Source organism: Pelodiscus sinensis, chromosome 1 (assembly GCF_049634645.1).
Source record: "Pelodiscus sinensis isolate JC-2024 chromosome 1, ASM4963464v1, whole genome shotgun sequence".
NCBI classification, from domain to species: Eukaryota; Metazoa; Chordata; order Testudines; family Trionychidae; genus Pelodiscus; species Pelodiscus sinensis.
The window spans coordinates 186743530-186767754 of NC_134711.1; the positions used below are offsets into that span (position 1 = coordinate 186743530).

At 43.1% G+C, this 24225-nt stretch overlaps 1 protein-coding gene across 1 annotated transcript in view; it reads right to left on the reverse strand.

The window, feature by feature from the left end:
• Positions 1-286: 286 nt before the first annotated feature.
• KCNJ6 (potassium inwardly rectifying channel subfamily J member 6) overlaps positions 287-24225 on the reverse strand; it is a 61550-nt gene continuing 37611 nt past the window's right edge. Inside the window, exon 2 of the mRNA XM_006125984.4 lies at positions 287-4105. Coding sequence (XP_006126046.2) covers positions 3780-4105 — 326 coding nt within the window. The 3' untranslated portion in view covers positions 287-3779. The remainder of the gene's footprint in view (positions 4106-24225) is intronic.

Consider the following 24225-nt stretch of genomic DNA (forward strand, 5'->3'; position numbering starts at 1 on the left):
CTAGCTTGCCAAATACCTAAGTAGGCAGAATCTAGCTGTATGAAAAGTTGATGAAAGATTGCATATGTCTTTCAATATTGTCACTTGCTCATCAATTTCACAATAGACTTAAAAAAAATTACCATAGTATATCAATGAAATGCAGAGAAAAAGGATCTGTGGATGGATTTTGGTTGCTTATGTATCTATTTACATGGTGTCACATTTATGGTCCTTAAATTTGACATGCCAACAATATTACAGGCCATTGACATTTCCAATTATATTGTTTTAATAAGAGCAGGTGTCAAAATTATCAGGCAAATGTGAATACTGTAGTAATGAAAAACACCACTCAGTACGGTCAGCTTTGAAAATCCATTGTTAATTAACAGCAGTAATTTCTTAATTGTTTTTAACAGTTCAGTTGAAATTGACACAAAATACATTGTTAAACTGCTTAATCAATCATTGTAGAAAAATAGAGGTGTTTGATAGGGACATTCTAGTACAAAGTTTCTGTGAAGCTTCCCAGTTGAAAGCCTTGGAGGCTTTTTGTTTTTAAGCTTATGTTACAAAACTGAGAGTTTGTATAAACATTACATTTCATACCACATGAATAGCAAAGACAATGAGAGACAGAGAGCGTGAGAGCCCTTAAGCTTTAAGTGCCTAGTCACAAAAACATAACTTTTCCATGCATGTATCCCAATAACGCAAAGTCTATTTTTTTGTGCTAATGGGCACAAAAATGTTTAATAGGCTCTCCGAGCCACTGTTTTAATGAACACAACAAGCTCTTCTTAAACTGCAGCAAAGGATTATAGAAGGGACAAGTAAGTTACAGGAGCAAAAAGCAGATTCATCCTAACTGGAGTTTTTTGCTTTAAACTCATGTACTCTGCTTTCAGACTGCAGGCTAGCACTTCCCTGCCAGCCGTGTTTCATTACTTTTAGCAATGGATCTTTACTACAGGGTTCTGTCTTATAAGACTACCTATGCTATGTGACTTGTTCTCCAGTGGGATTTCAGAATGAAATTAAAACACCTTAAGAAGCACACACACACATTCACCCTGGTCTGCTTTGGGAATTCCTTGGCTCTCAAAGGCAGCCTTAAAGACAAGGTGTGCTGTATAAACCATAGCACTGAGCAGCTTCTGACACTGTGGCAGCAAACAAAGGATGCCATTCTATTTTAAACAGGTCTGTAGCAAAACCAGTTTTATTTCACCAAACTAAATGAAATAAGCAACAAGCTGTAACTGCCTGATTAAATCAGCCCTCCTGGTGGAGGGGAACAAAAATGCATCTTTTGAACAATTGCTTTAGTTGTGGGAACCATATGAGTAGCGTCTTTGTGTGAACCTGTTAGAGAACATTTCCAGAAATGAAGCAAACAGGAGGCTTAGCTGTTTTAATCAAGGTGTGGAAAACCTTGTCTGCCTGGAGACAAGCAGAGCTGTAGGAGCCAAATCAACTCTTATAACTCAATGAAAATTAAGGATGGGCTATTGTGTTTCAGTAAAAATTGATATAGATGTGAAATTAATGTGAAGGTTATATCACAGTGCAAAATTTCCTCCTGCCCATTAAGGTTTCTCCTGAGGTTTTCCCCCTTCTATGTGAACTTAAATTTTTGTACGCTCCCCCAAACCCAATCAACCAAACCCCAAAACGTTAAATACTTTTCAGTGTATTCTTCTTATCCAGACTAGGCAGGTACAAAAAAAATATTTAAGGCTGTAGTTTGTTCTTCTCTTCACTGAGGGAAATAGTACTCTTTATGGGCCAGAGACACAGCCCACTGAAGTCAGTGGCAGTTTTTTATTTGATATTATTTTATGCACACCAGACCTGTTGCATCCATCCTTATGTTGAGTAATACCACATGCTGAGAGTCACCTCAGAGTGCGTGCATTTGATAAATTGGGTAGTATTCTATGGGCCAGACCCCCAGCTGGTGTGATTGGTGTAAACTAAGCAAATCATCATAGTTTGCATCAAATCAAAATAATTTAAATCTGCTGAGAATTGGGCCCAATATGAGCAGGAGTGGAAGGTGTAGAGATGTTAGAAGTGAGTAGAGATGTTAGAAGTGATTTGTGAGAGGAAGCTGAGGGATTTGGGCTTAGTTAGTCTACAGAAGAGGGGGGATTTGATAGCCGCCTTCAACTGTCTGAAAGGGCATTCCAAAGAGGATGGAGAAAGGCTGTTCTCAGTGGTGACAGCAGAACAAGGAGCCAATGGTCTCAAGTTGCCGTGGGGGAGGTCTAGGTTGGATATTAGAAAAAACTATTTCACTAAGAGGGTGGTGAAGCACTGGAATGGGTTACCTAGGGAGATGACGAAATCTCCATCCCAAGAGGTTTTTAAGTCCTGGCTTGACAAAGTCCTGACAAGGATGATTTAGTTGGGGTTGGTCCTGCTTTGGGCAGGGGGTTGGAGTTGATGGCCTCTTGAGGTCTCTTCTGACCCTATGATTCTAAGTGGGCTTTTATATGAGAAATCTTGGTGAAAATTACTTTGGGCCATTAAGCCTTTTAGGAATGTTCATGACCAACATAGTGCCAAAGATGTTAATGAATGAATCTCATTGATTGCAATTTTAGATTAAATACAATTATTTTTTCCCAGGCTGGGTTACTGAAAGTGTTCTCCACTTATCTATGGATAACATTTAGAATTCTCAATGGCTTATACTGTTTATGTAGAAAACTACACAGTTTTAATCCAATGGTTTAGGGGAAAACCTCATGATAGTGCACCTACGGGGTCCTAGCCCAACATGAACATGCTTTATATATTAACAGTATATCAAAGTTTCTTGTGTTTTCCAAGAATCTGCCACAGACTAAGTTAAGCTGATCTACGAATGTAGCCAGGAATGGTTTGCCCTATAATAATATAAAAGATAGGATCATTTTTGTAAACAGTTTCACAGTATATCACTAGTGATGTTGCAATTTCTCCCCCCTGCCCGCCCTGTCCGCTCCCCCCCCCAGACTTATGGCTTTTTAGAATCAGTAAAATGATTTGTTAGGGGGTCAGTGAGGTCTTCTAAGTAGCTGCCAGTCTGGTACACTGAAGAAAGTGCTGTGTACTAAAATGGCCAGGTATATAGGGAAGAAACTAATGTACTCCATATATTAAAACAGAAATCCCTATTCAGTTTTTTGCATCCCAATATTTCTAGAATTATATATCTAAACCTACATTAATTACACATCTATGTACATTATTTAGCAGTTCTTTACTACAATATTTTTGTACATGCTGGGTTTATTACTAAATTTAAAGAGAAAGTAATTACATAAGGCATATATACAGTATCTTGTTGAACTGCAGCTCTCTCTGCTCACCTAGGTCTTACAGCTGCAATGCCCATTATCATTTGCGGCATCACATCCTGTTTATGAAACTGTCTTGACATATATAAAAATTAGAGCCAAGGCCCATGGCATTAACAAACATTAATCACAGTCTTTACTTTTATTATCCCAGATATTGAGTCTCACCCACCTCACTTTTTTTTGGTTCCTTTTTAAACACACCTGTGGTCACAAACTGATATTTATTCAGAGGAAATATGTGATGGTTGGAAGGGCAATGGTCAGAGATTTCATTGTAAATAAGGAATATTGCAGCTTTAACCTACATCTTTTGCTTATTTTATGAATCTCTTGATTTGAGATTGGACAGGTAGACATTTCACACCGTAAATATTTCTTGTCTTGTCATAATAAAAAAAGGGAAGGCTCAAAAGGAAAAAAGAGGTGGGGTGGTGAAGCTCTGTTGGTTCAAACTTTGGATTCATTTTCTAAGTTTGCCACATCACCATTCCTTTCGGTTTGGTCTTCGTGGTTCTTTTCCCTCTCTTCAGTTTCCAGGTCAGCATGCTGGTTTAGTTTGCTGGACACAGACCAAGTTAGGGGAAGTTCTGCTTGGCTGGCCATCTCTGCCAGTTCTTTGGCACTGTAAGATGGTGTGTTGGTCTCATATGTTTCATGAAAACTGTTGTAGTCAACTTCATAAAATCCATCCTCTAGTGTGAGGACAGGGGTAAAACGATGACCCCACAGGATCTCGCTGGTTACATAAGAACTTCGAGCTTGGCATGTCATTCCTGTAAAGAGAAGAGAAGAAATTGTAGCACAGACCAACTACCCCAAAATTGTTCTTGTTGTTTTACATAGACTTATAATTGTACTTAGCGCTACATGATAGGCATGATATGCCCGATAAGGCATAAGTTCGCTGCCCTTGTCAATTTAAACTAAGCAAAAATTCACCATATGTCTTTTGACATAGCTCAGTCAGGACATTAGCTCAGTGGTTTGAGCATTGGCCTGCTAAACCCAGGATTGTGAGTTCAATCCTTGTGGAGGCCATTTAGGGATTTGGGGCAAAAATTGTCAGGGATGGTACTTGGTCCTGCTGTGAAGGCAGGGGACTGGACTCGATGACCGTTCAAGATCCCTTCCAGTTCTAGGAGATAGGAAATCTCCATTAATTTTTTTATTTATCTTTAGGTTTTTTGTGGGAATGGTCCGCAAAATTCTCACATTTATTTTTTAGTTGGAAGTAGACTTCAGTTTCATCAGCAAATAATTCTCAAGCTGCAGATGAGTCACAGTCACTTTGCTGAGACTAGTACGCTTGTTTATTTTGTTCCCTGATGAAGGACTTGATTAACAAACTCTGCCTAGATTAGCTGAAGAACTAATACAAAAATCTTTACTCTGGGGGTACATCTACACAGCAGGGTAAAGTTGAATCAAGCTACGCAACTTCAGCTACATCAATTGCGTAGCTTAAGTCGAAATAGCTTAACTTGGCTTTAAGTGAGGACTACACCGCAGGAAGTTGAAGGAAGAACACTACCTTCAACTTCCCTTACTTCTCGTAAAATGAGGGTTACAGGAGTAGGAGTAAGAAGTCCTCCACCTTGCAATTATTTTAAAATAAAGGCTTGTAGTGTAGTTATTCTACATCAGTTATTCTGAAAAAAATGCTGCTATGTAGACATACCCTGACTGAGTACCAAGGATTTGACCAAGGGACCAACTTTATCTTACCCAGAAGTTTGGGACACTCTTAAATTTAAGTCAATCTGAACCTCAAACTGATAGACAACTCAGAAATTTTAGCAAATCTCTCAAGTGTACATTGTGAAAATTCATGGCAGTGGATGGAAAGGATTGGGACCATCTTCTGCCTTACTTTTTCTTCATAATATGGCTTCACTAGACTTTTGCTCTTTGGAATGCTTGAAGGGTTATCAACCCTGATGAATCCTATTGATCTTGTTAAGGAAGCTTGGGAAAAGCAGCCAAACCAAGTCTGAACTATAGTTCAGCCTTTCCTCTAGATGAGGAAATGTCTGGCCACAGTAGAGATTGGTTTAGCAAACCTACTTCAAACCAAAAGGACCTAAGGAAGGCACTGTAATAAAGAATTAAGGGAAAGGGATATACAGGTTGTGATAAGAGACAGGAAAAAGTGTAAGGAACAGAGGATTGAAGGTTACAAAAATATTTCCCCCCAAAATGGGATTGTGAGGCAATGATGCAGCAGTTTGCCTTAAATTATTTACAACGTTGTTTGCAGAATTTTTGAAAGACGATGGTCAAACTGCTAATATAATAGGTAGGGGGTCTCCAAATTCACAGTCCATTTGGGTCAATTTTACAGTCAGAGGATTTTAAAAATAATACACTTCATGGTTTAGCTATTTAACTCTGAAATGTCATGGCGGTGTTCTTGTAGAGGTGCTGACCCAAAAAGGAGTCGGGGGATGTGCATGTGTGGCAAGGTGGCTTTAGGGTTTACAGTGCTGCAACCCTTTCTTTTGCATTGCTGCTGCTGACAGTGCTGCCTTGAGTGCTGGGCACGCTGAGAGGGTGGGTGCTGGTTGGAAGCCCAGCCCTGGAGGCAGAACTGCCACCAGCAGCGGGACAAAAGGATGGTATGGAATGGTATTGCCATGCTTACTGCTGCCTTCAGAGCTGGATCCTCAGTCAGCAGCCACCACTCTCTCATTGCCCACTTGAAGGCTGCAGCACAGAAGTAAGGTTGACATATGATGGTATTGCCACCCTTACTTCCGCACAGCTGCTAATTGGGTGCTGTGTTCAGAGCTTGGTGCCAGGACAGCAGCCACCACTGTGGCCTTCTGGCTGCCTAGCTCTGAAGGGAGCCCAGAAGGATGGGTGGCCATATCACAATGACCCTAAAATAACCTTGCAACCCCCACAAGCCCTTTTTGGGGTCAGGACCCCCCAGTTTGAGAAACACAGGTCTCCTCTGTGAGATCTGAATAGTAGAGGGTAAAAGCATGCCAAGACCAGATTTAATGGGGGGGGGGGGGAGGGGGAAGACCAGACTTCACTGTCCATGACACATTTTTGTGGCTGTGAATTTGGTAAGCCCCTAATATGGCAAGAAAACTTAGAGACAAGCAAAATGTAACCAAAGAACAAAAAAGTGAAATTACGTAAGAAGTAATCATAGGCAATAACAGAAAGAATGTTTGGTTTCGAAATAGGAAAACACAGCCTTTAGGGTCTTGCCTTGCCGCTCTACAGCTGCTCCCATCATTCTAGTCGCTCAAGGAGTTTCAGGAGATACAAAAGGTAGTGGATGGGTATTTTGATTCTTTCAAGGGATGCCCAAATTGCCTCAGACAAAGTATATTTGCCTCTTACTCCCTCTGAGCCTTCTCTCCAAACTCAAGCAGAATCACTGCTGTGCTCTGAAAACATTTTGCTGACCTCTGTTCCATACCATTTATTTCACGGCTATTGGTTGCCAGTAAAGACATTTGCCAACACTGGTCATGCTGTAGTACTTCTGCAGTATTCCCCGGACGTAGAATTGCAAGTAATTATAGTCACTCTACTGCTGCAGAGCGGTACCTATTATTAATAGCTTTTTTCATTATGATTGCTGTGCTTCTGTAACCTTTACCTTTTTCCCCCCAGCTAGGAGCAGCAGCAGAGATGCTGAAATATCACAAGAGATTGGTTACACTGTGGTTGCTACCCAACAAGAAGAAGGATCTTAGAAATCTTATAAGAAATCCTGTTCTAGGGAGATTTCTACTGCAGTTTCAGTCTAAAGAAGGTCTACTACTTTTTGATATGCTTGCCACAGGCATCAAATCATTTGGCTGCTCATTTGAACTGAACCCTCACATATTTGGAGAGTTCTCCATAATTCATCCTCTCAAACTTCATGAACCACCTAGGGAGATGTCTCTGTAAAACGAAGGGCAAAGTGTGGAGATATGTATTTTTCAGTTTTTTGTCAAGGGGTTGGGATGAAAATGAGGTTGCTTTCATCCAAGTTGCCTGCAACCTTCATAGAGAGTGAAGACCTGACAACCAGAGACTGTATCGATGACCAGGGAAACTGATATTCTTAATCTTGATGGCTTATCTGCCTCTTTTCACTTCAGTCCCTGCAATCCCAGACACAGTTTCTCTTAAATGTCTGGACTATATTTCTGGTTCTTCAGGAGTATGAGTTCTGGGAGTCCCTTGGTTAGATTTTAAAAACAGGGTAAATAATAATCCACAAAAATGTCTACAAATTCTTAAAAGAAACAGCTTAAAAGAAAATGGCTAATTTTAATGGGGGGAAAAAAGAATAAGTCCTGCATGCCACCTTTATATATACAAATGTGCGTTTTTGAAGGCAAACACATGCATTTTTGTGGTCTGCTGTATTGTACACAATACGATAGTAGAATTACCATATTTTCCAAAGGGAGAATGGGATATTTCATGGGACTTGCCTGAACTACTTGCCCCATCCCTGCCTCCCACGCCTCACAAGGCTGTTGCTGGTCACTCCAATCCTGACTCCCCTCCCTGTGCTGGACTGACATCACTGCTTGTCCCCCGTTCTTATTCCTCTGTATTGCTCTCCACTTTTTTCACAACTGGCGTGAGCAAATGGTTCAAATGCCCACTTTGCCCCCCCCCCAAAAATCAAGACTTCTCAAATGGAAAAATGGGATGTATGATCACCCTACCCTGTAGCAGAGAGGTCTTAAGCTCATGGCCCATGGGCCATCTGTGGCTGGAGAATTTTTGCAATCTGGCCCAGTCCTGGCAGCCTGGGTGGGCATGTCCATCTCCAAGCAATCCCCCAAATTATGCCCCTTCCTACTACTATCTGCCCTCTCCCCCTCCCATTGCACTCCATCCCCTAAAGGACATAGTGTTGGGGATTACCCGGGGAGCCTGCCGTTAGACACTCCACATTCCTCACAGGAGGGAGAACCTCAGGGAAGTGGAGTGTGCTCACTTAGTTTATTCACCTGAGCATCTGCAGGTATGGCTGATAGCAGCTCCCAATGCCTGTGGTTCATTGTTCCCAGCCACTAGGAGCTGCGGGAAGTGATGCAGGCCAGGCCACTGCTTCCGACAGCTTCATTGGCCAGGAACATTGCACTGTGGCCACTGGGAGCTGTGGGGCTCTGTGCCTGTGGTTGCTCAGGTAAACAAACCATTTGGTGGCCACCAACAGCTAACTCTGACCAGCTGTGTGCAGCCAGGAGCTGGAGGTTCCCCACTTGGGATGAAGCCTTGTTTTTTACACTGATACCAACACAAGTTTCAGCTGGGTATGGTTCTTTACACTTTCCTTACCCTAAACTGCTTTTAGTGTATGTGGCTACCAGGTTCAGCCCCAAGACAGCTGTGCTTGTCGGTGGCAGGCACAACTCTTCTGTCTCTGGTCTGCAAAATGTTTTGGAGCTTTTGGGCATGAAAGGTGCTATATAAATGAAAGTTTTAATAATAAAATGTATGGAGACTAAGAGACTCTCTCTGTTCATGACAGGATACAGAAACGAGAGGGGAAAAGCATGCGCACTTGGCTTCCTCAGCCATATGGACCATATGAACCAGGCTGTCTGTTACTCTCTTCACATATTGTGCAGTACCTACCAAATCGAAAAGGTAACAAAGAACTAATCATGAAAAGGTAATGAAATAAAGTGAATAAATACAATCATACAGCTGAAGAACCAGAAATTGCAGCTATCTATAGAAAACATTCGTGGGAAAATATAGAGTTGAATGATTAAAGTGTTCTGTTCTAAAAGCACATGGAACAAAAATGGAGCTGACTGCAGGTTGGCCATATAAGGAGAATTATTCTTACTTTCCTTAGACTACAGAGTATTTAACTGTTCTGGTCCATGATAATTTCCCACGTGCCCTCTTCTGTGTCATACCATTACTTAATAAAATTTTCCACTTTACTCCTCATTGACAAGGCCTCAGCTAGAGTATTGTGTCCACTTCTGAGCACTACATTTTAGAAGCATGTGGACAAAGTAGAAAAAGTCCAGAGAACAGCAACAAAAATTATTAAAAGTCTAGAAAACATGGTTTTTGAGGGAGAATTGAAAAACATTGTTTAGCCTGGAGAAGAGAAGATTGAGGAGAGACATAATAGATTTCAAGTACATAAAAGGTTGTTACAAGGAGAGGATGAAAACATGTTCTTAGTCTCTGAGAATAGGACAAGAAGGGCTTAAATTTCAGCTATGGAACATTAGGAAAAACTTCCTGTAAGGGTAATTAAGCACTGGAACAAATTGCCTAGGGAGGTTATAGAATCTCCATCATCAGAGGTTTTTAAGAATGGATTAGACAAATATTTGTCAGGGATAGTCTAGTTATTATGTACCCCTGGAGGGGACTGCACTAGATGACCTGCTGAGGTTCCTTCCAGTACTACATGTCTATGAATCTGTAATTCAATAAGTTGCAATGAGAGCTGACGAATGGAAGGAAAGAAAATTCTTTGGAAAAAAAACTTCATTAGGAGTTAGAGGTCATGTGCGTATTCTTGGTAGAAACTGGAATGTAGGCAGTTTGGGCAGAGTAGGTGTTTGGTCTAGTGAATAGAGCCAGAGTCAGCTTCCGAATACTGGAGCCAAGGGGTTAAGTCAGAGTCAGGACCAGGACTCAATGCTGGAGTTGGGATTAAATGCTAATGCTAGAATCGATGGCTGAGCCAGAATCAGAATTCAGAGCTGGGGTCAGGTACCAAGTGCCAGGGTCAAGCCAGAAACAGAAAACCCCTGTGTGCTCATACAAAGTAATAATCCCTGTAAATACACTGAAGAAATATTATTGCATTTTAAGTACTCTCTATTTCCCCCTGCTCTTTCACTATGGTGGTTCTTAATGCAAATGCAGTCTTTTGCCCCAGAACCAAGATCTGAACTAGCTAAAACAAATGTGACATTCATCAGCAAGCTAACAATCACAATACAGAAGAGCTGGTGAAAGCTGTTAGGAAATTATTTTGAAAAGTTGTCTGAGACAGACTGCTGTGATAGTGGAATCTACATCTTTGTCAGCCATATGTTACTCTTGATTTGCAAACACCAACCGGATTTATGCATGTGGATTGAGAACTTAGAAAGTGCTCTCAGCTGTTCAGGTTAATGGTGAGTCCTCTCTGTACTCAAATATAAAGGCGTAGTGCTGAACTACAATAGTCTGGGAATGGGCTATCTCCCAAACTAAGCCAAGTGAAAACATTTTTATAAAGTTCACTAAATATTGGTCTAATTAACAAATGAGACATTATTATGCCCAGAGGAAATAATCTGTACATACTAAAACCTAATGGAAATACGATTAGCACTTTACAATTTGTATTATTTTAAAAATGTACCAAAATAACATGGCTTATAAATCATGTCCTCCATTCAGCACAGTAACTATGTATTATCAATCAAGTTTTACTCTGTCCCACTGCAGTGCTTCTGCATGCTATGCATGTTCAATATTTTTACCCCTTTGTGAAGCAAAAGCAGACTTTGAGACTGTCCAGCGTGGCCTCCTGGAAGTAGAAATTGATGACATGGAATCAGGGTACTTTCTAATGGAATTTATTTATGAAATCTGCACAGATCCTGTGTCCTTGGAGGGAGACAACTCCCTTTGTCTAGAAGCCTCTGTAGAGATAGAGCTGCTTTGGGATTTTGTGTTTCCCTAGGATCTCACTACTCTATGTTGCTGAGTTTTACACCTGGGAAGCTCCTCTACCAACATCTGAGGCCAAATGGTTAAACATGAGTCTAGGTGTCAATCCACTTTTTGAAAGTAGCTACTTTGCAATAAAACCAGAGACCTTTCACAGCCAGAAAAAGGAGAGTGGTCTACACCACATTATTTACTTTATGTGGGTGAGTGCTATGTATCAGTGTCTCCGATTGGACAAGGCACTAGCACCTTTTGACATATCAATAGATCTGGATGTATGTGGATCTGTCTGTAATGTAAATTGTGTAGTTAAAAAAAATCATGCTATAAAATCGGTGGGTCTGATTTTCAGCAGCTGAGCAGCTGTAGCACCTGTTGATTTCAAACGGAATAGTGAGCGTTCAGCCAATCAGGCTTTGTATCTGTAAACATTCCCATACAGATACAAGTATTACAGTAATTCCTCATTTAACACGTGCCCGCTTAATACGTTTTCACGATAGCACGATTTTTTTAGGGAACGTTTTTTGAATTACACAACCGTCCCCGGAATAACATGATTTCCCCAGCTGGCCCATTGCCGGCGACTGTGTGGGGCTTCCCCTGCCTCCCTACAAAGTGGCAGAGGGTTCACCGCTCACTGCACCGTTCCCCACTGACTCCCCCCTCACCAGACGCCCTGCCCCCTCTTCTCCGCCCCCACTTGCAGGCCGGTGGTTGGGTTTCCCCAGTCGGCCCGTCGCCCCCGCTTCCCTTGCTGCGCCATTTCCCAGCGACCCCCCGCTCGCCGAACACAGTGCGGGTCCTGGCAGACCTGTCACAGGCATACTCCCAACCCAGTCTCCCTCCCCTCTCCTTCCCTTCTGTTCCCCAGAGTCAAGCACCTCCCCTCCCTGCTGTAACCCAGTCCCCTTTCTCCCCCAACCTTACATCCCGGTCCCAACAGACACCACTGCTTGAAATGTTCTACATGGTTCTACATGGTTCCTGCCTTGAGGGCGGGGGGCTGGACTCGATGACCTCTCGAGGTCCCTTCCAGTCCTATGATTCTATGAAATGCAACCCCCAACTTTTCCATTATTTTCAATGGGAAACCTGACCCCGCATAACATGTTTTTACTTAACACGATCATTTTCTGAAACATATCTATAGTGTTAAATGAGGAATTGCTGTATATAGTCATGGTTGTACAGGTGAGGTTGCAAGCAGGGATGCATTATGACTTATTCAGTAGAGCTGGTCAGAAAAATTCTAATGAAACATATTTTTTTTTTTGGTCAGAATTGACCGATTTGTTGAAATCAAAACATTCTGTGGAGATGTTTTGGCAAAGTTCCAGAGGAACCCAGGACCCTGGCTGGTTTCCTGGCAGCTTGCATACTTAGGGCCCATTGCTTCAGGGTTGGGAATACCAGAGCTTTCAGGGTTTGCCAAGCTCTCATGGAGCTTGCCAGGCACACTACTCTGGAGTTGGAAATATAGGGCTTCCAGTGTCCATGGCTCTGTAGCAGCCTCACCATGCTGAATCCCCCAGAGCCAGGGTTCTACACCCTTTTAAGGAGAATTTCAAAACTGTTGGTGTGGGCTATGAATAGGGATGAAAACAAATGATGAAATATTAAAGTCCTTTGCCTCTTCATAGCTCAGAAATGAAAAGTTAATGTCTCTTTCCTTTCCCTAGTTAGTAAAAACTCCTTCAGAATTAGAATGTAACCTATTTTTGAAGCAAATATGTTGAAATAAAGCATACATTTTATCTTGTATGTGTGTGCATGACAGAGAGAGAGAGACTTCTGAATGCTTGCTAGTGCCTGGTGACAGCTTAAAAGAGACTAAGGCTACATCTACATTATCACAGTTAGTTGATCTAAGGTATGCAACTCCACCTACATGAACAAGATAGCTGGAGTCAACATATCTTAGGTCAAGTTACCACACTGGCGGTTGACAGGAGAAATTCTCCTGTTGACTTCTCTTACTCTTCTCATTAGGAGCAGAGTACAGGAGTTGAATGGAAACTGATCTGTGGTCAATTTGGTGGGTCTTCACTAAACCCACTAAATGAACTGCCGGAGGATTGATCTCAGAGCATCAATCTGAGCTGAAGTGTAGACGAAGTCTAACACAAAATGTCCTTCTAGTGCTGACAGCCATTGCTAATTCTGATTTAGTTCAGGTGATAGAGACATTCTGAGACATAAGGGCCAGGATTCTAGCCGAGGAATCATGTGGTTTATTCAGCACTTGTGTATTTTGTTGGTAGCAATGGAGCTGTTGCCTGATGGCATTAAAAAGGATAGCGGTTCAAAATTTTGATCACTGTCCAATTTTAATTGGGTCCCTCTGGGTTGGCTAGGAGCAGGGGATCCTTGAAGCTTCCCTCCCCCCCTCCAAAATTAGTAAGATTTTTTTTAATAAAAGAAAATCCAGACCAAAATAATTAATTTCAAGTTAATTGAAATTAAAATGGTAGCGAAAATGTAAAATTATTTAGAGTCAATAAAATACCTGAGAGTTGGAACTTCTGGCCTATTAAATCTACTGTACCGTAGGTGCAAAGTGGGTTTTAAATGGCTGGACGTGCCCAACAGAGAATTCCTACTATGCAATTTTTGCCAGCATAGCAAGAGGACACGGGATATATTGGGATGTGGCTCTATTATGCCCAGTCCTTCATTGGTCTAAATCCCCTGCAGCTCTCACTTCTGTTGGGGCCAAGTGGCTCTTAGACCAAGGAGCTGCAACCATTCCATGACATCTCCCCCAATCCAGTGAGTCTCTTCACAGCCTTTAGAAGGTCGTAGTGCTTATGAGTAGGGTTGTCAGCTTTCTATTCCCACAAAACAGAACATCCTTACCCCACCCCATTCCCCACCCTTCCTCTGAGGCCCCATCCCAGCCACTCCATCCCCTTCCTCTGTTGTGCGCTCTCCCCACTTTCACTCACTCTTACTCACTCATTGGGGTATAGGAAGGGGTGAGGGCTCCAGGTGGGGTGTGGGCTCTAGGTTGGAGTCAGAGATGAGGAGTTTGAAGTGCAGGATGGGGGTCCAGGTTAGTGGGGGGAGTCAAGGTGTTTGCAGGATGGGAGGAGGCTCTAGGCTGAGCCAAGGGGTTGAGGCATGGGAGGGGTACAAGTGCTGGGCTGTCCCAGGGCTGCAGATTTGAGGGTGGGGTCATAAATAAGGGGATCAGAGTGCAGGAAGAGACTCTGGGTTGGGGCAGTGGTTGGAGTGTGGGTTGGAGTGTGGGTGATGGCTGGGGGGGTGCAGAATCTGGGGTGGGGCTGGGGATGTGTTTGAGGTGCACAAGGATGCTCTAGGATGGGGCCAAGAGGTTCGGAGGGTGGGGCAGAGATCGGGATTGGGGCAGGGAGTTTGGACATGAGTGGGGAAAGAGTGCAGGCTCAGAGTGGCATTTACCTAAATTGGTTCCTGGAAGCAGTGGCATGTTCCTGGAGGCGTGGCCAGGTGGCTCAGCACTGTGCTCTGCCGTGTCCATGGGTCCAGCCCTCCAGCTCCCATTGGCTGTGGTTTCTGGCCAAAGGAAGCTGCAGAGATGATGCTTGGGGTGGGGGGCAACGTGCAGAGTTCTGCGACTTTCCTTACATTTAGGGGCTGGAGGGGAGACAAGCTGCTGCGTCTGGGTGCTGCGAGGAGCCTTAGCCTCACAGTGCCACTAACTAGACTTTTAATAGCCTGGTTGGCGGTGCTGACCAGGGCTGCCAAGGTCCCATTTTGACTGAGTGTTCCAGTTGAGAACTGTACACCTGGCAACCCTACTTTATGACATAAGCTTATCCCCTTTAGATTAATTAATTGGGGCAGATCTTAAGCCAAGCCTCAATGGAGTTAGGTCAATGTGTCAAGGGTGAATAATGTATTGTGTCAAGGATGCTCAAGGGACTTGTATTCAGGCTCTCCTCCCCTGTGCACAAAAAATATCAAAGCAAACCCAAGTATCACCACCCCTAAGTACTTTTACCAAGAGACCTTCCTAGTCTTTGCTGAAGCAATCTCATCAATTATCTCATTCCATTCTGTGTCCTGCTTCCACATTCTCCATGGAATGGGATAGCCAAATCTGGATTGCCAGTTGCTTTTGAATAGACCTAAAAATATTTTTATTTAAGTAGTATTATTATTTTATTGGCATCTATTATTTTCTCTGGAATCTGAACCTTTACTTTTGATCTTGACAAAAAACTTGACTCCCGTAGCTCTAGAGAAAAAACAGAACGGTCAGATCTCTCAACCTTTTTTGCCCTAAGAACATTTTTAGATAGGTCTTGATTAATTTAGCTTGCTGAAGCTCCTTTTGTTAGCAGCCATGGTTACAGGCAGACAGTAAAAAATATGCAGTGCTATTTCTGTGTTAGGGAAGCTTACATCTAAAGATCTTTTGTGAATGTAGCTAAGGAGATAAGTGGACACCTTCACCCTTGAGGATTTGCTTTTGCAAAACTGGTAAGGGCTCAGTCTCATTCTCAAAATTCTCAGTTCAAATCCTCAGGGTAACTGGTTGCTAAACTTTTCCTCCCCCTTCTCTCTTTTTCTCTCATGAGGTATCTGTTGCTGAAACTTTTCAGCTTCTTCCTTGCCAAACAAACCAAAAGCTTGCTTCAACTCCCTTGTACTTATGCATCCAGTTATCCAACTGTATTAATACAGTGTCTACTGAAATGGCATAGGAAATCTCACATTGAAAATTTTTTTTAGGATCTGATGAATGTCCTTTGTCAGTTCACCTGGTGTTAATTTTCTCTTTGGAGATCATTTGTCTCTGATTGTGTGGATATTCCTATTGTTTCAGTCTGTAATGCAGCTTCCTTACATGTAACAAATCCAGAAGACCATAATTCTGAGTGAGCATCTCAGAGGCCACCAAATAAACTGTGAGCTGTTTGAATGCCAAGGTCCAGTCTCTGCAATTTTTTTACTCATTTTTTTTAAGGTTTGGTAGAGTATACCACATCTCAGTGAAAATGAGCAATGAAAACTCTGAAATGTTCACTTACAAGCTATTAGGTTCTGACTTGAAGTTTTGGCATAAGATTGTGTGAAAACCTTAATCTTGTCTTAAGCATCAAGAACACTCTCAACTTGATTTTTTTAGTACGTGGATTGCCTCTACCTCTGACCATATTGTGGTATTTTAATGTAAGGCTAATATGCTTTTTCAGCACATTCCAACAACCAATGGAAGTGGAAGAGACGCTAGACAATCATGGAATCATAGAACACTAGAACTGGAAGGGACCTCAAGAGGTCATTGAGTCCATTCCCCTGCCCTCACAGGAATCACCTTCTAGACCAACCTTGATAAATGTCTGTCTAACCTGCTCTTAAATATCTTCAAAGACAGTATTTGGACAATTCCAAAAAATAGAACAATTTGAAGAACAGCCATGGTGGCAGCTTCTCCAACAAGATTCAATGAGTGTGCTGTACCTGGAACAAACGATGCATACTGGTTTATCTGTTGAATTCATGCTACAGCCATTTTAATTCTGATGTCATAGCTTTGTCCCCTGCAGTTAGCCATATTTAAACCATCTTTATTTAGCACCTCTAAAATAACCTTCTATTTTGGTGTGGAAATGAATGAAATCTCTGAAGCTCTGAACAACTTTTGCTCTTGTTTTCAACATACTTTAACATCTGATACTTGTGTTGCATTTGGGAGAGGTCTGAAGTACAAACAAACTTAACAGAGAAGTATTTAGATTTTTTGAACTTTGTCTAAAATAGTCAGATATACTTTTCTCGTGATCCTACTTATAAATTTATTTTGAATTTGGTTTGATAAATACACCACCAACTTTAATAGCTTCCATAGAATCATAGAATACTAGGACTGGAAGTGACCTCGAGAGGTCATCGTGTCCAGTCCCCTGCCCTCATGGCAGGACCAAATTCTGTCTAGGCCATCCCTGATAGACATTTATCTAACCTACACTTAAATATCTCCAGAGATGGAGATTCCACAACCTCCCTGGGCAATTTATTCCAGTGTTTGACCACCCTGACAGTTAGGAACTTTTTCCTAATGTCCAACCTAAACCTCCCTTGCTGCAGTTTAAGCCCATTGCTTCTTGTTCTATCCCCAGAGGCCAAGATGAACAAGTTTTCTCCCTCCTCCTTATGACACCCTTTTGGATACCTGAAAACTGCTATCATGTCCCCCCTCAATCTTCTCTTTTCTAAACTAAACAAACCTAATTCCTTCAGCCTTCCCTCATAGGTCATGTTCTCTAGACCTTTAATCATCCTTGTTGCTCTTCTCTGGACCCTCTCCAATTTCTCCACATCTTTCTTGAAGCGTGGTGCCCAGAACTGAACACAGTACTCCAATTGAGGCCTAACCAGCACAGAGTAGAGCAGAAGAATGACTTCTCGTGTCTTGCTCACAACACACCTGTTAATGCATCCCAGAATCATGTTTGCTTTATTTGCAACGGCATCACACTGCTGACTCATATTCATCTTGTGGTCCACTATAACCGCTAGATCCCTTTCTGCCGTACTCCTTCCCATTCTGTATGTATGAAACTGATTGTTCCTTCCTAAGTGGAGCACTTTGCATTTGTCTTTATTAAACTTCATCCTATTTACCTCAGGCCAGTTATCCAATTTGTCCAGGTCATTTTGAATTATGACCCTATCCTGCAGATTAGTCGCCACCCCTCCCAGCTTGGTATCTTCTGCAAACTTAATAAGCGTACTTTCTATACCAATATCTAAATCGTTGATGAAGATATTAAACAGAGCCGGTCCCAAAACACACCATGTGATCTCACAACTTATCTTGCAAGCACTTCAAGTATATCCAAAAAATAATCATTATGAGGCTTGTGTAATTTCTTGTCTGAGTCTCTCAAAGCTATACATCTGTCACCTAGACACAGCAAAACATCCAAGAGATGATGTAAAATACTGTGCCAGTAGAAGGCTGAATTAATATACGCACTTCCAGCTATGTTAATTACATAGCTGGAGTCAACATACCTTAATTTGAGTTTCTGTGTGGTCTCCACAGTGGGAGGTCAAGAGGCACAAACGCTTCTGTCAGCTTCCCTTATTCCTCACAGGAGCAGGAGTACTGGCACTAATGGGGGTCCCTTCTAAGTTCGATTTAGTGGGTCTATATCACTCTCGTAAATCGACTATAGCAGTATTGATCTTTCCCGTAATGAAGACAAGCCTTCAGAAGGGTAGCCATGTTAGTCTACGTCAGCAAAAACAACAAGGAGTCTGGTGGCACTTTAAAGACTAACAAACTTTAAAGCATAAGCTTTCATGAGCTACAACTCACTTCCTCAAATACTGAAGAGAAAAAGAAAGAAAAAGGCAGAAAGAGGGAAAACAAAAGGAGATTTCTGTTTCTTTTTTTCTTCAGCATCTGAGGAAGTGAGTTGTAGCTCATAAAAGCTTATGCTCTAATACCCTAATAACTTTGTTAGTCTTTAAAGTATCACCAGACTCTTTGTTGTTTGTGCCATTTGTGTTTCTTATATTGCACAATTTAGTCAACTATGAAACTTTTTTCCAACTGTTCTGGAAGTTCCATCTAGTGAGTGAGCCAAACATTCTTGTTTGATCATTAGAGTGGAAAAAGTTAGTGAACCCAATTTTATGGTTTGGAAAGGAAGACGAGGATTTTTGCTAGAAAAGAAAGAGAACAAGGAGGAAAGAATTGAATTGTACATTAACCAAGATTGCTAGCATAATTCCATTATGAATTTGAACAAAGAAACATGATTTTAATATTTGCCTTCGCTAGTTAAAAAAAACCTTGTTTTAAATTAACACTGGGACTGTTCTCTACCAAAAAGCAGCAAATAGACTCCACCCCTCATGGTCAAGTATCTATGTCATAATTCTGCTCCATTTTCAATAATCAAATAGCGTTCAGCACCCACATTTATAACAGTTGCACTAGCAGACAATGGTCAACTTTCTGGAATCCAAGACTTTAGGACCTCACATTTGAATGCCAGGCTCTATGTTGGAGTCAGAGACTCCAGCACACAACAAGCCTAATCCAAATCAAAATCCTTATTAGCTATGAAAAGTCCAGTAACACAAGTAGAGAAACATGGGGAGAGCTCATCAGAAACATGGTTGAACTTTGCAAGTTTTAAGAAACTTTGTAGCCTACTCACACTTATCTGATCTTTTACATGGGCCGCCAGCACGTTGTGCTGTTGAGCCTCACTCTTGGATTTGTAAGTATTCTGGCAGAAATCAAGATCGACCATAAGAATTCATCCACCAGACTTGTCACAAATTCATTGCTACACTAGAAGTGACTGCAGGGTGGGTGAAAGACCTAATCAATATCTCTGCATGTGAAATTGTTAGAGAAATCAATTGAAAGATCATAACATTTCTGTGAAACTCAGAGCTACCCCAGGTCAAACTAATGAGCCAGAGCTCAGGAATGAGAATAAGGTCAAGTGTGGTTAAGTGAAGGGAGTAGTGACAGAGAAGGATAGAGCCCCACGACAAAATAAAAACATGTTAAGTAAGTAAAAAACAAAAAAATCCGATCATTTGTGGGCCTGATTCCACTGGAAATTTTTGAACACCCTTTTGCAATGCTCTGGCAAATATATATCAGCTGAGGCTCTGCCCCAATCCTTCTTGTAGGTGAGGAAACGAGAGAGACCATTGTCGTAATTATATATTGGGAGGCACTCGATCCTTTCATGTGCACCAGTGTAAAAAAGTCATCTGGCTAAAACATTTTTTTTGGCGTACTACATAATGCATTTATTTACTGCTGAAGATTTCTCTTATGTTTTGTTTGACTCTTTTGCATGGCAAGCATTTTAACTCCTTTGTATACAAATTTTAAGTTTAGGTAGCAACCTTAGCTTAAAGTTGATAAGATAATTTTGGTCTCTATCTGCTCTATATTTGAGAGTTTGTGCATCTGTCTGTCTGTGTATCCATCCATCTATCTTTGTTCAAGAATTCTTCCTAAACGGTAAGAGCTAGTTCTACCAAATTCAGTGTGCAGCTTCATAGAATCATAGAACCATAGAGCTGGAAGAGACCTCAGAAAGTCATCAAGTCCAGCCCCCTGCTCTAGGTAGGACCAATCCCAACTAAATCAACCCAGCCAGGGCTTTGTCAAGCCAAGACTTAAACACCGCTAGGGATGGATACTCCACTACTTCCCTAGGTAACCAATTCCAGTGCTTCACCACCCTCCTAGTGAAATAGTTTTTCCTAATATCCAACCTGGACCTCTCCCACCACAACTTGAGACCATTGCTCCTTGTTCTGCCATCTGTCACTACTGAGAACAGCCTTTCTCTGTCTTCTTTGGAACCTCCCTTCAGGAAGTTGAAGGCTGCTATCAAATCCCCCCTCACTCTTCGCTTCTGCAGACTAAACAGACCCAACTCCCTCAGCCTCTCCTTGTAGGTCTCATTCTCGAGCCCCCTAATCATTTTGGTTGCTCTCTGCTGGACCCTCTCCAATGTGTCCACATCCTTTTTATAGTGGGGGGCCCAGAACTGGACACAATGGCTTCCTCTTATGATAACTTAAAGCAAGGTAAGGGTTTGATGGTGCCAGGAAAATGGGATGTGCCTGGAATGTGATTGTTTCTCATAAAACACTAAGGGTATGTCTACACAGCAACATTATTTCAAAATAACTTAGTCCACCTCTACACAGCAGGCAGTTATTTCAAAATACTGTTGAAACGCTGCCAACCTGGAGGACTTCTTACTCTAACTCCTGTAACCCTCATTGTATGAGAAGTAAGGGAAGTCAGAGGAAAAGTGCTCTATTTCAAAACAAGTGCTGTGTAGACAGTCCCAATTTTGAAATAAGCTATTTCAAAATAAGCTACACAATTGACGTAGCTGAAGTTGCGTAACTTATTTCGAGTTAAGTCCCGCTGTGTAGATGCACATTCAGGGAGGAGTCTGCTGGCAGGCCCAGTGACACTGCAGAATCACCACCATCCACTAGTAGAGTTCCCATGCTAGTGCAGTGCCTGATTAGTCTCTTCCCCTCCTGTGCAACAGGAGCTCAAACCACTCCTTGCTGGCCCTTGGCCCCAGTGAGGACATGGTTGGTAGGGGGAGTCAGCAAGGAGAGTGCAGGCTCTATTGGCCACTGGGAGCAATTTCCAGACAGCAAGCATGGCACTTGCCAAACTGGGGATCCCCAAATCCCCTCAGGTGTCCCCAACACTTCCCAGCCCTTTGCCCTGAGTCCCCCATGCCTGCCACACCCCTGCCCTGACTCCTGCACTCCCACAACCTACCTTCAGTCCCCACATACCTCCCAGCCTATACCCTAAACCATGGACTCATGGACTAAAATTACAGAAGTAGTAGATTGCTGGGCCAACTACCTCTAAAGTAAAATGAATTGCTATATTACTTCTGTGCAGTTTTTATTGTCTTTATCATTCAGTTATAGTTCTATGTTGTACAAGCAGCGCAATAAAAGTTGCCACTTCTCTGTGAGAGAAACACACTGGCTTGGATACATTCCCTATTGCCTTCTCCTCTGCAACTGATACCTCAAGAATCTTGGCATTAGTTACTGTGGGCAGACCACTCAATACACGTGCAAGGGGACCCAATGTTGCACGAGCCAGACAAAATGAGACCTAAAGGTGATTGGTTTTTGGTTCAGATGGGCATGCAGAACTTGCTTTGAAGTCACTGGGAATGTTATGTATGTACCTAAAACCCGTATAATTTAGTTATTGTGCTTATATGTCCCCATTACCATATGATCACCGTGCCTCAAAGTCTTTAATTTATTGGTCCTTTTAAAGAGAGGATAAGCCACAGAGGGTATGTCTACACTACAAAGTTAATTCGAACTAACGGATGTTAGTTCGAACTAACTTTCATAGGCGCTACACTAGCGCTCCGCTAGTTCGAACTTAATTCGAACTACTGGAGCGCTTAGTTCGAACTAGGAAAACCTCATTTTATGAGGATTAAGCCTAGTTCGAACTAGCTAGTGTGTAGCCCCTTAATTCGAACTAGTGGGAGGCTAGCCCTCCCCATTTTCCCTGGTGGCCACTCTGGCCAACACCAGGGAAACTCATCTGCCCCCCTCCCAGCCCCAGACCCCTTAAAGGGGCACGGGCTGGCTACGGTGCCCGTGCCAGGTGCAAGCCTGCCAGTACCCAGCCAGCAGACCCTGCACCTGGCACGGATCGAGCCACCCACCCGATGCCCACCAGTCATCCCCCTATTCCCAGGACCAGGCTGGTGGCTCCCGGGAGCTTGCCCGGGACCGCAAGAGGCAGGCACCCGCCTCGGCTAGTGCAGACATCGTGGACCTTGTCCACGATCTCCGCACTAGGCACAGGAAAGTGGCCGTCTAGGGCAGGAGAGTTGCCAGCCTGGCCACCCAGGAGCAGGTGTGCAAGAGAATCAAAGGGGTCCACTGAGATCCCCGACCCTGAGCCCTGAGCTTATAATGGCCGTCCTGGGTCAGACCAAAGGTCCATCTAGCCCAGTAGCCTGTCTGCCAACAGCGGCCAACCCTAGGGTCCCTGGAGGGGATGGACCGAAGACAGTGACCAAGCCATTTGTCTCGTGCCATCCCTCTCCAGCCTTCCACAAACCTTGGGCAGGGACACCACTCCTACCCCCTGGCTAATAGCACTCCATGGACCCAACCTCCATCACTTTATCTCACTTCCCTTTAAACTCTGTTCTAGTTCTAGTCGTCACAGCCTCCTGCAGCAAGGAGTTCCACAGGTTGACTCTGTGCTTTGTGAAGAACAACTTTCTGTTACTAGTCTTAAGCCTGCTACCCATTCCTTTCCTTTGGTGTCCTCTAGTCCTTCTTTATGGGAACTAATGAAGAACTTTTCTGTATGCACCCTCTCCACCCCACTCCTGCTTTTAGAGACCTCTATCCTGTCCCCCCTCCGTCTCCTCTTTTCTAAGCTGAAAAGTCCCAGTCTCTTTAGCCTCTCTTCATATGGGACCTGTTCCCAACCCCTGATCATTTTAGTTGCCCTCCCCTCTCCCAGCCTCTCTCTTCCCCTCTCCCACTTCCTTTTCCCAGTCTCCCCCAGTTTTGTTCAATAAAGACAGATTCCATTTTGGAAGACACGATATCTTTATTTTGTACATCAAGAAGAGGGGCTAGGGAAGGGGAAGTGGAAGGAGGTGAGGGAGGAATGGGGCACGAGCCCCCGATGGGGAGGACTGGGCTGGCTCTGCGGGCTTCTGGGGGTGGAAGCTCTCCTGCAGCCCCCCCAATTGCCCCCTCTCCCCAGATGGCAGCCTGAGGCAAGAGCAGCCGGGCTGATGGCCGAGTGCTGTGATGTGCCCAGTGTGGGTAGTCCGGGCACTCCAAGCCAGGACTGCTTTGCAAGCAGGGCACCCCGAGAACTGTCTGTCCGGGGTGGGGGTCGGGACCCTTTAAGCACAGCTCTCGGCTAGCCTGAGACAGCATCTCCACGCTCTAAGTCCTCCTCTGATGCCCTGTCGGCACTGCTTCCGGCCATCCTTAAGCCCAGTTCAGGGTCCACTTAATGTGGACATGCTAGTTCGAATTAGCAAAACGCTAATTCGAACTAGTTTTTTAGTCTGGATCCGTTAGTTCGAATTAGCTTAGTTCGAATTAACTAATTCGAACTAAGTTAGTTCGAATTAACGTTGTAGTGTAGACATACCCAGAGAGACTAAGTGATTTGCCCACAATCACATGGGAAGCCAGTGGCAGAGTAGGAAACTGAACTCATCTTTCCCAATTCCCAGGCTTTGCACCTTATCCACCTGCCTCTTTATATATATTAATGAGTTTAGAAACTGTCTGAAAGATCACATGAGGCAGTATGACTGACTTCACCCCCCCGTCAGAACATTAAACAAGGATAGTGCTTCAGTAGATTGTTAGCACTTTGTCTCACAGCCAGCATTCAAGGTTTGATCCAGCTTAGCATGTACACAGTGCAGTCTACAGAAAATGACAAAATGGGACATAATAGTTCCCTAGGGTCATTATCCACAATGTGGGCCAAGTTACAAACCAGCCTCTTGACTGATTAGGTTTAATAACAAAGTTGACACCTGCTCCAGGTTCATCAGAGTTGAAAAGTGCACATGCGCAGTTCAGCTTGTGATTACGTTTTGTTTGCACTGTCTGCTGGTATTTAGGCTTATGTCTCAGCACGGTTTACAATCTTGTAGATTTCCATGTGGTGACCTACTGTGACTTGACACATTTC